Source organism: Patella vulgata, chromosome 1 (genome assembly GCF_932274485.2).
Source record: "Patella vulgata chromosome 1, xgPatVulg1.2, whole genome shotgun sequence".
In the NCBI taxonomy this organism is placed as follows: Eukaryota; Metazoa; Mollusca; class Gastropoda; family Patellidae; genus Patella; species Patella vulgata.
In genome coordinates this window covers 75,142,607-75,155,434 of record NC_065879.2, presented here as the reverse complement: position 1 = coordinate 75,155,434, position 12,828 = coordinate 75,142,607, and the positions used below count along the sequence as shown (strand labels likewise).

Genomic DNA, 12,828 nt, shown 5'->3' with positions numbered 1-12,828 from the left:
GTTAGGAAACCGGAGGACCCAGAGAAAACCCACGAGGTTGAACAGGCGACACTACTCCTTGTCACGTACAACCGAGGAATCGAAACCACGCCAGTTGACTCAATGACAGACCTTATGATGCAACGCGCACATGCTAACCATTCGGCCATCCAACCCTAAAAAATTTAACGATAAAATAGATAATCGAAACTTAGTCCTGGTTGTCAAGTACCATTGCTACGGTAATAAACGATCTACGCTACACCTTCAAACAAAATTATTATCTAATTTTGAACTATTATAGCAAGAGTTATTATATTAATAATTATCCTTATCCTTCAAAACGATCACAGAGCCTCAAAATACCTAGTTAGAAAGCTTGCTTTACGTTTTTACATTTCATGTTTTTCAGGGAAAGTATTTTGATATACGCCGACAATGACAATATTAAAAAGGTGAAGTTTATGGGCAAAACCTTTATGTTTTGTTTTGTGTGGACGTTAGCGACATTTACCTATATAAAAGCCAGTAGTCTATTGGGTGCAGCGGACATAACAGCTCTACAAGCAACCAATCACAGTTTTGTTTACATGTTATCATGGATTGTATTATTTGAAAAATTTGTAGCAATAAGAGTAAGTATTGCGATTTTCTTTTCTATCAACACGTTCCTGGTGTTCAGAGTCGGTGGGGAGTTTAATGTTTTAACGCGAGCGCGTGAAATCGCAAGGCCTGTCATTAAGTCGGGTGGCGTGGTTTCGATTCCTCGGTTGTACGTGACTAAAAGTAGGGTCGTCTGTCTAACCTCGTGAGTTTTCTCCGATTTCTCCCACTGCTATAGACCCCTATTGAAATAAAATTAAACCATGTGATAGTCCCGAAATGACGTTGTTTGTGTCAAGTTGGCGTTAAACCCCATCCGGAAAATCCTGATGAAGTCGGTTAGTGATAAAAAAAAACCCGGGGAGACCTTGATACGGAGTGTCATATCCGCGAAAGCCGTAACGTTACGACACAGTAACCGACCGGAGTTGATTTTTGAAGAACGTTGAACATTGTAAGAACCATACGTTAACCATACGAGTTTCACTCAAGAAATCAGACTGTTTCATGTGATCATGATGCGATGTATGCACGGAAAAATTATACCGATACTACAATTACGTACGTCAATCTAAGCCAAATTTCGCTACTATAACACTCCGTCTTTCAACCGTCAATATGAGTATTATGGCGTTGACAGTGATAAATAAAAAAAGAAACACCATACCAGTCAAAAGTACGACACGGCATAATCAGATTACACCGAATTAATCCGGCGCTGCTTTTCCGTGCCTGGACCTCTGGCCTGCGCCTCTGCCGAGGGGAAACCAGGTTGCAGAACACAAGGATCGAACCTGTGAACTTCTGGTTAGTGGGCCAGCGTAATAATCACCCAAATAATATTAGTGTGTACATGTATCTTGAGCCCACGTCGTACGTTGAAATGTTCACAATGGCGCATTTGAAATGAATGAAATGAAATGGGGTTTAACGTCGTACTGTTCTGCTGGGCTAATGAAGACGGGCATGCGCCATGCAGTGTGCTATGTGGGAAATTTTGCCCGGACAGCGGCACTACGGCCTATTCTTATATCGAATTCCAACTGCCAATCAATATTTTACGCACACGCCAATATGTACACGGGACCTCGGGTTTTTGTCCCATCCGAAAGACTAGACAGCTGTCCTTGTTAAGCCCCCCGTCCTGCACCACTGATAAGGGGAAACCACGCCGGAAAACCCCGATGACCTTTCTCGGACAACACCGGGATCGAACCCGCGACTTCCAGACTAGCGAGTCAACGTCTTATTCACTTGGCCACATTGGCTTCCTTAAGGCTCATTTGAATACCAGTGAAATTCTCTTTTTTTCTTTGTGTTAAAGATGCGCATAAATATCTTCTCACTTTTTACTTCATATAAGCCAAATTGCCCTTATTCCTCCACTGGCCAAAACGATCATGTGATGAAATGGCTGAGTATGATTGTGGTTATTAACAAATAGATTTAGCCTATTAGTATTAACTATCGTAGCGTTTCGCTGGCTGTATGCCATTTGCTTGTGATGTGTTAGAATAAGGACGAATTCACTATATTAAAGTAGCTAAGTCTCTAACTAAATATCATCCAAAGTCTTCGACATTGAAAACACGAATTATTTGTCAATTGAAATCAACATTGATGTTGTGATCTTACCGGGAAAAGATGGGCTTCTGATATCCAATATTTAAGACAAAATAAACATTTTACCATTGGTACACGAATCGTGTACACGAATCGTGTCCCATAATGCGTTTCAGTGACATTTGTAACAAGGGACTCGAAGAACGAGGGTAGACATATTCCACAAGTCATGTCAAACGCTGACACTATATTCTTATCTGGAGAGCATGCGCAATAAATACTATCGGTGTCGACTGGAATAACCAGACGCTAGAGATTACCATTCGATTGAGATTTCTGGCGTATTTCGCTGAACACAACTGATTTGAAATTAGCGTAAAAACGGAAACGATTACATGTAAATGAGTTTATATACATTCATATTACATTATTATATGCGTTGTGACCCATTTGTGTCAATTTCTAGGTCCCAAATATTAGCGATTTAGCTCCTTTAAGGTTTTTTTCAAGATCTTTAGAAACTCATAGAAACCAGTCGGATTTTTATTTCAGATTTTAGCGCTAGTATTCAGTATAACTGGTATAGTATTATTCGCTTACGTGGATGGTTTTGGAAGCGAGGCCATGTGGGGTGTAGTTGTGGCAGTGGCGTCATCTGCTGGCGCTGCAGTTTATAGAGTAAGTACATGAGACGGAAATGAAATGAAATGGGGTTTAATGCCCTACTTTTTTTCCACCGACTGGGCTATCGAAAATGGACACATGCCATGCAGAGTTTTATGAGAGAAATTTTTCCCGGGCAGAAATGAAATGAAATGGGGTTTAACGTCCTACTGTTCTGCTCCGAATTAGGCTAATGAAGACGAGCATACGCCATACAGTGCGCTATGAATGAAATTTTGCCTGGACAGCGGCACTACGGCCTACTCTTATATCGAACACCAGCTGTCAAGGGATCTTTTACGTGCACGCCAATGTGTACATGGGTCCTCGGTTTTCCTCTCATCCGAACGACTAGACAGCTGTCCTTATCAAGCCCTCCGTCCTGCATCACTGACAAAGGGGAACCACGCCGGAAAATCTGGATGAACTTTCTCAAACAATGCAGAGATCGAACACCCGACCTCCAGGCTAGCAAGCCAGCGCCTTACCCACTTAGCCACCGTGACCCCCTTGTCCGGACAGCGGTGCTACTATCTACTCTTATTTCGAATCCGAACTACTACACGCTGCCCCCCCCCCCACCAAGACATGTCAAGGGGTAGACAAATCACGATGAACCCTCTCGGCCAACAATGAGATCGAACACGGGACCTCCAGGTTAGCAAGCCGAGGACTTACTCACTAAGCCACCGCGGCTCCCAAGTAAATGAAAGGGACAGAAAACAAATTACAATTCAAGTAGCTAAGTCCGTAACTCAATATCATCCAAAATCGTCGACATTGAAAACACGAATTTTTATGCAATTTAAATCAGCATTGGTGTTATGTTCTTACCTGGAAAAGATGGGCTTCTGATATCCAATATTTAAGACAAAATAAACATTTTACCATTGGTACACGAATCGTGTACCATAATGCGTTTCAGCGCCATTTGTAACAAGGTGCTCAAATAATGAGGCTAGACATATCCAACAAGTCATGTCAAACGGTGATATCATATTCTTATTTGGAGAGCATGCGCAATAAATAATATCGGTGTTGACTGGAATAACCAGTCGCTAAAAAATGACTTGCGGTTGAGACTTCTGGCATATTTCGCCGAACATAACTGATGACAATTCAAAGTAAAACGGACACGATTGATTGTAAAACAGTTTATATAAATTCATATTACATTACTAAATGTGTTGCGACTCATTTGTGCCAATTTCTAGGTCCAAAATATTAGCGATTTAGCTCCTTTCAGTTGGATCTTTGAGGTGAAATCGTGAACTTGTTATTGAACCAATGTGGAAATTTGTCTCGGTTGACTCAGTACTTTGTAATTTGATACACATTCATACTTGGAAACATTCTAAACTTTGGCTCCCGCCAGTCGGACCAACGTCAGGGGATCGGCCCGTACTAGTCAAGGCAACACGGCGTGCTGATACGCTTTCACAGAGAGGTAGATGGGAGAAATAAGCGTCGTCAGTCGCCAGTGACGTTGGTCAATACGCTCGAAATGAATTCACCAATGCATGAATGTCGACCCTTGCGGTCTCTTCTTTTGAACGAATTTTGGACCGGACAAAATAGCGTAAATTGGGTAAACACGGAGATTTCCTTGCGTATTTCGATTAGCTGAAAAATAATAAAGATGATCTTCGCGATACGCACGTATGCATTATCGCGAACTTTATACACTATAGGAATATCCAGATGTAGAAATGCCTCCATTTTGTCCAGTCCAACATTCGTCTTAATCGAAAAAAAGCTTATTTGTTTCTATTTTTACTTTTCTAGCTTTTAATGAAGAAATTCGTTGGTTGTACAACAGTAGGTCAAACATCTTTATTTTTATCTTTAATAGGTAAGTCATCCTTTAATACATTTAAATCTTGATGGTTTACAGCAGTCCAGAATATAAGAAAAATATATATAAGATTTTATTAACTCAGTTAACATCGATATTATTTAAATCAAACACTGGGGAATTAACAACTGAATTCTATTTATGAACCATGACTAAGACCTCGGTTTTCCAATTTGCAACCCTTTAGAGCTTAATAGATCGCCCTTCACTAACCTGTAATCTAGTTGGAGATAATTTTCTCGGGTATGCATAAAGTTCCCAAACATCAGGATTTTATTATAAAATGGTCAATCTTGATTTCAAATGTTACTATCTAATGTAAATACAAGAGAACCATACTGCACACAGACATTGCAAAAAATAAACAACAAAATTAAAGATACATTATGGGAGATTCGATAACGATTTGGCAGTTCTCACTTTAATAGTTAAAATCTAGATAATGTAAAGGCAATTTTCTGAAAATTTCATTCAAATTGATCCACTATGAACCGAGAACTAAGCGGTTGGAAATTCCGCCTAGTTTCCATCATCATTACTAAAGTCAGTACGATAAACAGCATAGTTTCGATTATCCATTTAGTCGTTAAATCGAAAAGGAAAGTTATGCAGTAAATCGGCTCATAATCCAGTAAAGATCGCAGGCTAGCATAACCATCTACATGTAGAATTGATTATGGTCTGAATAGGTTAATTAATGTCTAATTAATAATTTAGAGAACATTTCAGGCCTAAAGAAAGACCTGCAATAGACAGATTTAGCTCTTTCATAATGTATGTTTAATGTCAAATCAAATATCAAATATTTAAATGAATAGTGCCTTTTCAAGATATTATAGTATAATACAGCCCACAAAATATACTTGTATAGTATAAGACAGCTGACAACGCAATCTGAAACTGTAGATTCCCCTTTTCTACTAATTAAGGGGTGGGGCGGGGTGTTGGAACTCGATTTACGCAGGCATACATTTGTTGAAATTATGATGGATATGGTAATTTTCTTTTACGGCGCTGGAACATTAAACAGGTGTTACCGGGTTTGATCCTGTTGTTAGCCGTGAAAGTTCCTCGTGATTTTCCAGTCATATGTCTCTATATCAGTGGTTCAGGATGAGGGCCTGGCAATGGCGGATAAACGGAGATCCGTGGAGGCTGGTTACTTTTGTAACGATGTCTGAGAGGCTAGTCTAGGCTCTCTTCGTTATTGCCTGTCCTTATATACATGTAATATGAAAATAACGCTTTACATCACCTCTTTGTTCGCCAAAAGAAATCATTTCTCGCCCATCCTGACACAAATTTATAATAATTCAACTCTATTTTCAAGTAGAATTTTGTATAAGGACAGGCAGTAACGATGAGAGGCTAACTTCTATTAGACATCGTTACTAAAGTAATTTAGTGTAGGCCCAAAGATAAATTTGACCGGCTCTAACACTTTCCCCAAATGTAACTTTCAATGTAACAAACCTCTTACCTATATCTTACTCATCCGCTTCAAAATCATAAATATTCACCAAAACCTGCCAAAAACTGTATACATATGCAGACCCTTTTATTCGATTCTACACCAAAATGTCAACAATAACCGCCATGCAAAAGCTGGGAAAGGGGCAGGGAGAGAAAGGCTACGCAGATCACTTTAGAACTAGATTCGTGGTTTTGATGCTGTCCTGTAGTAAAACGCCCGTTAAATCAGATTGTATACTGTCGAATACGATTGAGTTCTAACTTTCTAAATAGACAATTTCAGTCATTGAACGGATGCAAGCCACGTGACTGCTCGATCACTGCGTTGACTTCACTTAATCAACCAGTCGGACATTTATTAGCCTAGACTAGACTTCAATCTATGGAAATCCTAATTATCCCACAATACTGTACTAATTTTGGTCGGTTCTGTCACAGCTTGGACAGCGGTCGCAGAAGTCGAATCCATCGAAATGAATCACCTACTGGCGTGACATGCCAGTTCAAGTCAATGAAAATAAACTATTTTCCATAGCAACGACTTGCAATAATAACACACGGACATATTGTCTAATTAATTTTCAGCGATATCACTTCGCTGGAGGCGGACGTTAAAAAGGCTATTTATACGAGGTAGCTTTGCTGTGGCAACCGATACAACACACACTAACAGCTACAAGTACGCTTACACCCTCAAAGATCACGAGGAACCTATACAGGACAGACTCGGGAGAGAGAATAGGAGAGAGTCTGGGCCTTTACATTTAAAAGAGTAAATTTTCTTCAGAAATGGCCCTAGATGCAAGGAAATCGAATTCAAACTTTCCAAATAACCCTCTCCTAACTCCGCCAGACGTTATAAAGCTTCTTGGGCTCCGCGGTCAGTCACGCCTGAACACCCTCTCCCCCCCCCCCTCTCCTCCCCACAATCTGATCATTTTCTCCACACGACCATGACTTACTCATTTACAACACCCAATAACAACTTCACATACCTCGTATATTGAGCAAATAAATCCGTCACAATCATCAAAATTTTAACAAAGGAAACAGCCATAAATCTGTGTTTATCCCTAAAGCTATATACCTTGACTTATAATATATTCCTTGCCTTGGGTTTTAGTTTTTTATTTTGTGTCATCTGCACTGCTGATAGGTAAATAGTTTTATCATAAAAGGCTGAAATCGGTGCTAGTTAATTGATAATTCATAAACAGATTTCCATATAGGGCCAAAAAGTTATTAAATAATTGATCAAAGGTATCAATTTATCAAAGGGGATCAATAATCGTAATATGGATAATTATATAACAATCGTAGCGCAACAAATCAGCCCGAAATAATAATGAATTTATAGGGCGGTTTTAGCCCTTGAGACGCAGGATTTCGAGGAAGAAGGGTGGGGGGGGAGGCAGAACATTTGAAAGTTATATCGTTACCCAATATGAAACGTGATGAACGGTTCGGATTTGAATTCATGAAGAAAGTTATTTATTTTAAATAATTGTTTTAAATGTAATTTCAGGCTTTCTACACACGGCGTGTTTATGGCCAATAATATTACTTTTATATTTTACTAACGTGGAGGTGATAATATGGAGTTCTCTCCCCTGGCAGTGGATCAGTCCATCGATTCTACTTTTTACAGGTGAGAAATTAGGAAGAACGGAAGCATAGCCAGGCATTTCGTTATAAGTGTACCTAGATTATTTCCTATGCATGGTGGGGTGGGTGCTATAACAAAATCGATATTTCGTTGGCCTTAAAGACAAATCAGGACGGAGCGCCTGACAAGGGCAGCTGTCTAGTCGTTCGGGTGGTACGGAAAACATAGGTCCCGTGTACACATTGGCGTCAACGTAAAAGATCCCTTGACAGTGGGAATTCGATATAAGAGTAGACCGTAGCGCCACTGTCCGGGCAAAATTTCTCTCATAGCACACTGTAGCCTATGGCGTATGTCCGTCTTCATTAGCCCAGTTCGGAGCAGAACAGTACGAAATTAAACCCCATTTCATTTCATTGCATTGCATTTTTAAAGACAATTGGGAGCCACAGTGGCGCAGTGAGTACAAAGACGTTGACTCGCAAGTTAATAGGGATTTTCCGGCGTAGTTCCCCCTTGTCAGTGGTGTAGGAGGGAGGGTCGGCATGGGACAACGTATAGTCGTTCGGATGGTACAAAAGTCCAAGGTCTCGTGTATACATTGGCGTGCATGTAAACGTGTATACATTGGCGTGCATGTAAAAGAACCTTTACAGTTGGAATTCGATATAAGAGTAGGCCGTGGTGCCGCTGTTCGGGCAAAATTTATCCCATAGCACTCTATGTGGTGTATGCCCGTCACCATTAGCCCAGTCGGTGCATAACAGTAGGAGGTTAAACCCCATTTCATTTCGTTAATCTAGCCATTTCAGTATCTGAATTCACCGTAACCTTACAATAGACTTTTGAAGACAAATCGGTATTTAAATGAAATGGGATTTAACGTCCGATTTGGCCAACGAAGACGGGCATACACCATGCAGTATGTTATGAGGGAAAGTTTTCCCGGACAGCTGCGCTACGACCTTCTTTTATTTCAATTTCCAACTGTAAGGTTATCTTTAACGTACTTCCAATAGTATGCGGTTCGCGTGGCTTTGAAACTTTAACAGTTATGTATGTAGATTAGATTATTTGTGAACGAATATAATCATTCATTCATTCAATGATCGCTATTGTTTATTTCGATCATTCATTCAGATCTTTATCAATGTCAAGGACGACTATTATTTCTTTCAGTACACCAAATACTAGTGAACTTTGTGGTGAAAATTACCTATCCAGTGTTTACGGGATTGGGTTTAGCTTTTGGTATTCCATTCTGTGCTAGTAAGTTCATATGTAATGATTAGTTCGATAAAAAGGTTGAGATTCAACATAGGGTAAACTGTGACCATGTTGGATACTGGGTTGTGACCTGGAAAGTTCCGAATTGCAATTGAGTGACACATAATCACATTTTGTCACAGTTCTGTCAGCCCCGCACTCCCGTGAGTAGAATTGTGACCTAATCAAACACAGCAAATATATTCTGGGGAACCAGGAAAATGCTACCCAAGTGGGTGGAAACCGGGGCTACCCCAGAAAACCCATGAGGTTGGATAGGCGACCCTACTCCTTGATACGGGCAAGCAGGGAATCGAAACCACGCCACTTGACTTACTGACATACCCAGTGATCTAAAGCGCACACCATAAACCATTCACCACCCCCTTCCCACCGTATATTTTGTACTTTCTTGTTCAACTATTATATCTACCTTGGACTGTCCCCCCTGTATTCTTGCATCGTTTTTCTTGTCCTTCTTGTTGTTGGGTAGTTTCCCTTTTTTAAGTGGAGACCTGGGTTTCAATTATTATTTAATCTCTTATTTCTACAGTTGCCGACACAATATGGCGCTACAAAGAATTTACTGGAATGAAAATAGCAGCGCTAGTTTTAATCACCCTCGGCTTGCTTCTAATTCTACTTCCGGATAACTGGGAAGAGGTTGTGTTACGACCCTTCAAGTGTAAAAATCGGCGGGAAACTGCAGAACCCGTCAGTTCCAACATACGAAGTCGTATGCACAGAACAACTAATATGTGATATATAAATTCTCATCAAAGATAATTTGCCTGTAAATAATTCAGACAAATGTTTATTTTTTACAACAAACGATTTGATTGGAGACAATATAAGGAAATATATTCTTATTGACAATAAACAAGTGATTTGTTTGGTTGACATTATAAATAATCTATGGACGCATTATATAATACAATTGATTCGAGTGGCGGACTTTATAAACAGTTAATGGATATATTTTTAAAGAAGCACAACTGACATTATAAAATGACAGTGGAGGATTTCATTAGTGAGAATATTACAAGTGATTTGATTGGTTGGCATCATAAAAACTCAAAGGAGGAAATATATTTACATCCATCAATGAGCGGAACTTATCTAATGGTGGCTTTAAAGTGATCAAAGTCTTAACTTAAGGTTGAATGACAAATTAAAGTTTGGATTTGAATAAATCTGATAACGTGTTCATTTTTTTTTCAAGGGGATTATACTTTTAACAACATTCTAGGAGTGTAAAAAATGCATTAATGATGGCACCAGTACAACTATGTCTTTCAGAATGGCTCGTCTTCATTCTTCAGTAGGACGTTAAACCCAATTTCATTTCATTTCAAAATGGCGTGTACATGCTTAAAAAGCACCACATAATTAAATTGTTTATTTTGTGTGTCGAAGTAATACGCTTGTCTACTCTTTCCAGTTATCATTATAATTGTTAGATCTGTGTACATACGTTGTCCCTTGTTAGGTCCTCTGCCCTGCACCACTGACAAGGAAGAACCACGCCGGAAAATCACGAGGAACTTTCTCGAACAACACCGGGCTCGGAACACAGCCCTCCAGGTTAGCGAGCCAACGTTTTACTCACTCAGCCACCGCAGCTCCCGGTTAGACTAACAATAGAACTTTGTACCTGGGCCCTGTTTCACGAAATTTTATCTAAAGATAAAATCCAAATTTTAGTAGATACTTCAATTTTGATTGGCTAAGCACTAAAATCAATCTTTAACCAATGAAATTACTAAAATTCGGATTTTATCTTAGTTAAAATTCCGTGAAACAGACCCCAGGTTGTTATCTATAGGAAGCATTGATTGTTTTATTATTTATGTTGTGTCAAATTCTAAGGCGGTGAGAGTTATGTACTTGCATCCTTGAGTTCCAACTGTCAAGAGTTGTTTTGGAACCACTATCAATTTGTAAACGAAAGAATCGTGCTTTTTCGTCCCACCTCGCATAATACTTCGAACCATATATAGAGAGAGAAATGGGGTTTAACGTCCACTCGACACAAACTAGGTCATTTCCAGACTAACATATGGTGGGGTGGTGGGGCCGAGGACCCGGAGAAAAACCTCAAACTTGGACAGGCTAACCTACTCCTTGTTACGTGCAAGAGGGGAATCGAAACTACGCCACTTGACTCAATGACAGACCTTGTGACCTAACGCACACGTGTTAAATCATTACGTCACCCAGCCACCCCTTCGAACCATAGAACTATAACGCTTGCTGTCTAAGGTCATATTATTGCCCCCCCCCCCCCGCCTTTCGAAGAAAGCAAGGGACTATTAAAATGGGCTCTTTCGTCTGTCCGTCTGTCTGTCTGTCAGTCCGTCCGTCCGGCTGTCTGTCTGTCTGTCACACTTTTTGGAACACAATAACTCTCTTTCTAATTGAGCTAGAATGTTCAAACTTGGTGTAGGTGTTTATTAGGTCAATGCCTTGATGGAGTTTTGATTGGTTTATGCTTTGGGACACGATAACTTTAGTTCTAATTAAGTGAGAGTGATGAAATTTTGTGTATAGTTTTATTACATCAATACCTTGACTAAGTTCGATAATGAGCATTTTCTGCTCAGGGTAAGCAGAGTGATAAGCAATTTAATTGAGTGAGACTTTGGAACATAATAAATCTCATTCTAATTGAGCTAGAATGTTCACACTTGGCGTAGATGTCTATTAGGTGAATAGATGCTTTGGGACACGATAACTTTAGTTCTAATTAAACCAGAGTGATGAAATTCTGTGTATAGTTTTATTACATCAATACCTTGACTAAGTTCGATAATGAGCATTTTCTGCTCAGGGTAAGCAGAGTGATAAGCAATTTGATTGAGTGAGACTTTGGAACACAATAAATCTTATTCTAATTGAGCTAGAATGTTCACACTTGGCGTAGATGTCTATTAGGTGAATGCCTGGAGGTCGGAGTTCGGATTTCGAAATGAGAATTTTCTGCTTAGGGTAAGCAGAAATAAGCAATTTGATTGGTTGATGCTTTGGGACATGATAACTTTAGTTCTCATTTAATATTTTGAGAGTGAGGACAATTTATGTATAGTTTTATCACATCAATACCTTGACTAAGTTTCATAATAAGCATTTTCTGCTTAGGGTGAGCAGAGCGATGAGCAATTTGATTGGTCGAGATTTTAGAACACGATAACTCTCCTTCTAATTGAGGCAAAATGTTCAAACTTGGAGTAGGCATTCATTAGGTGAATGCCTTGATGTAGTGCGATGATAAACATTGTCTGCTTATGGTAAGCAGAGATAAGCAATCTGATTGGTTGATGATTTGGGGCACGATAACTTTGGTTTTAATTAAGTGTGAGTGATGTAACTCTAGATTCACCTTGACTAAGTTTGATGATGATAATTTTTTGTTTAGGTTAAGGATCAATAAGCAATTTGATTGGTCAAGACGTTGGAACATAACAACTCTGCTTTTAATTGAGGTAGAATGTTTAAACCCGATGTAGATGTTCATTAGGTGAATGTCTTGACTGAGTTCAATGATTAACATTTAAAGCTAAAGCTAAGAAGAGCTAAGCAATTTCATTGGTCGATGCTTTGGGACAAGGTAACTTTGATTCTATCTGATAGAGAGTGATGAAACTTAGTGTATAGGTGATAATCTGTTTGATTGCATGATATTTTTGAAAAAAAATAAATGTGCGATTAATGAATATGTGTCATCTATTTATTTTGGAATTTCGGCGGGGGACATCAGCCTCACTGTTGGCTTGTTATGTATTGTTTTCTCTTGTACTAGTACAGGCGCGTCATCGGGAAT

The 12,828-nt window shown here is 39.4% G+C and overlaps 1 protein-coding gene across 1 annotated transcript in view; it reads left to right on the top strand.

Annotated features, from left to right (window-relative positions):
- LOC126808721 (solute carrier family 35 member F4) overlaps window positions 1-10,195 on the top strand; it is a 67,144-nt gene extending 56,949 nt beyond the window's left edge. Inside the window, exons 4-9 of the mRNA XM_050533650.2 lie at window positions 392-614; window positions 2,698-2,823; window positions 4,594-4,660; window positions 7,662-7,784; window positions 8,922-9,011; window positions 9,562-10,195. Coding sequence (XP_050389607.2) covers window positions 392-614; window positions 2,698-2,823; window positions 4,594-4,660; window positions 7,662-7,784; window positions 8,922-9,011; window positions 9,562-9,770 — 838 coding nt within the window. The 3' untranslated portion in view covers window positions 9,771-10,195. The remainder of the gene's footprint in view (window positions 1-391; window positions 615-2,697; window positions 2,824-4,593; window positions 4,661-7,661; window positions 7,785-8,921; window positions 9,012-9,561) is intronic.
- The last annotated feature ends 2,633 nt before the right edge of the window (window positions 10,196-12,828 follow it).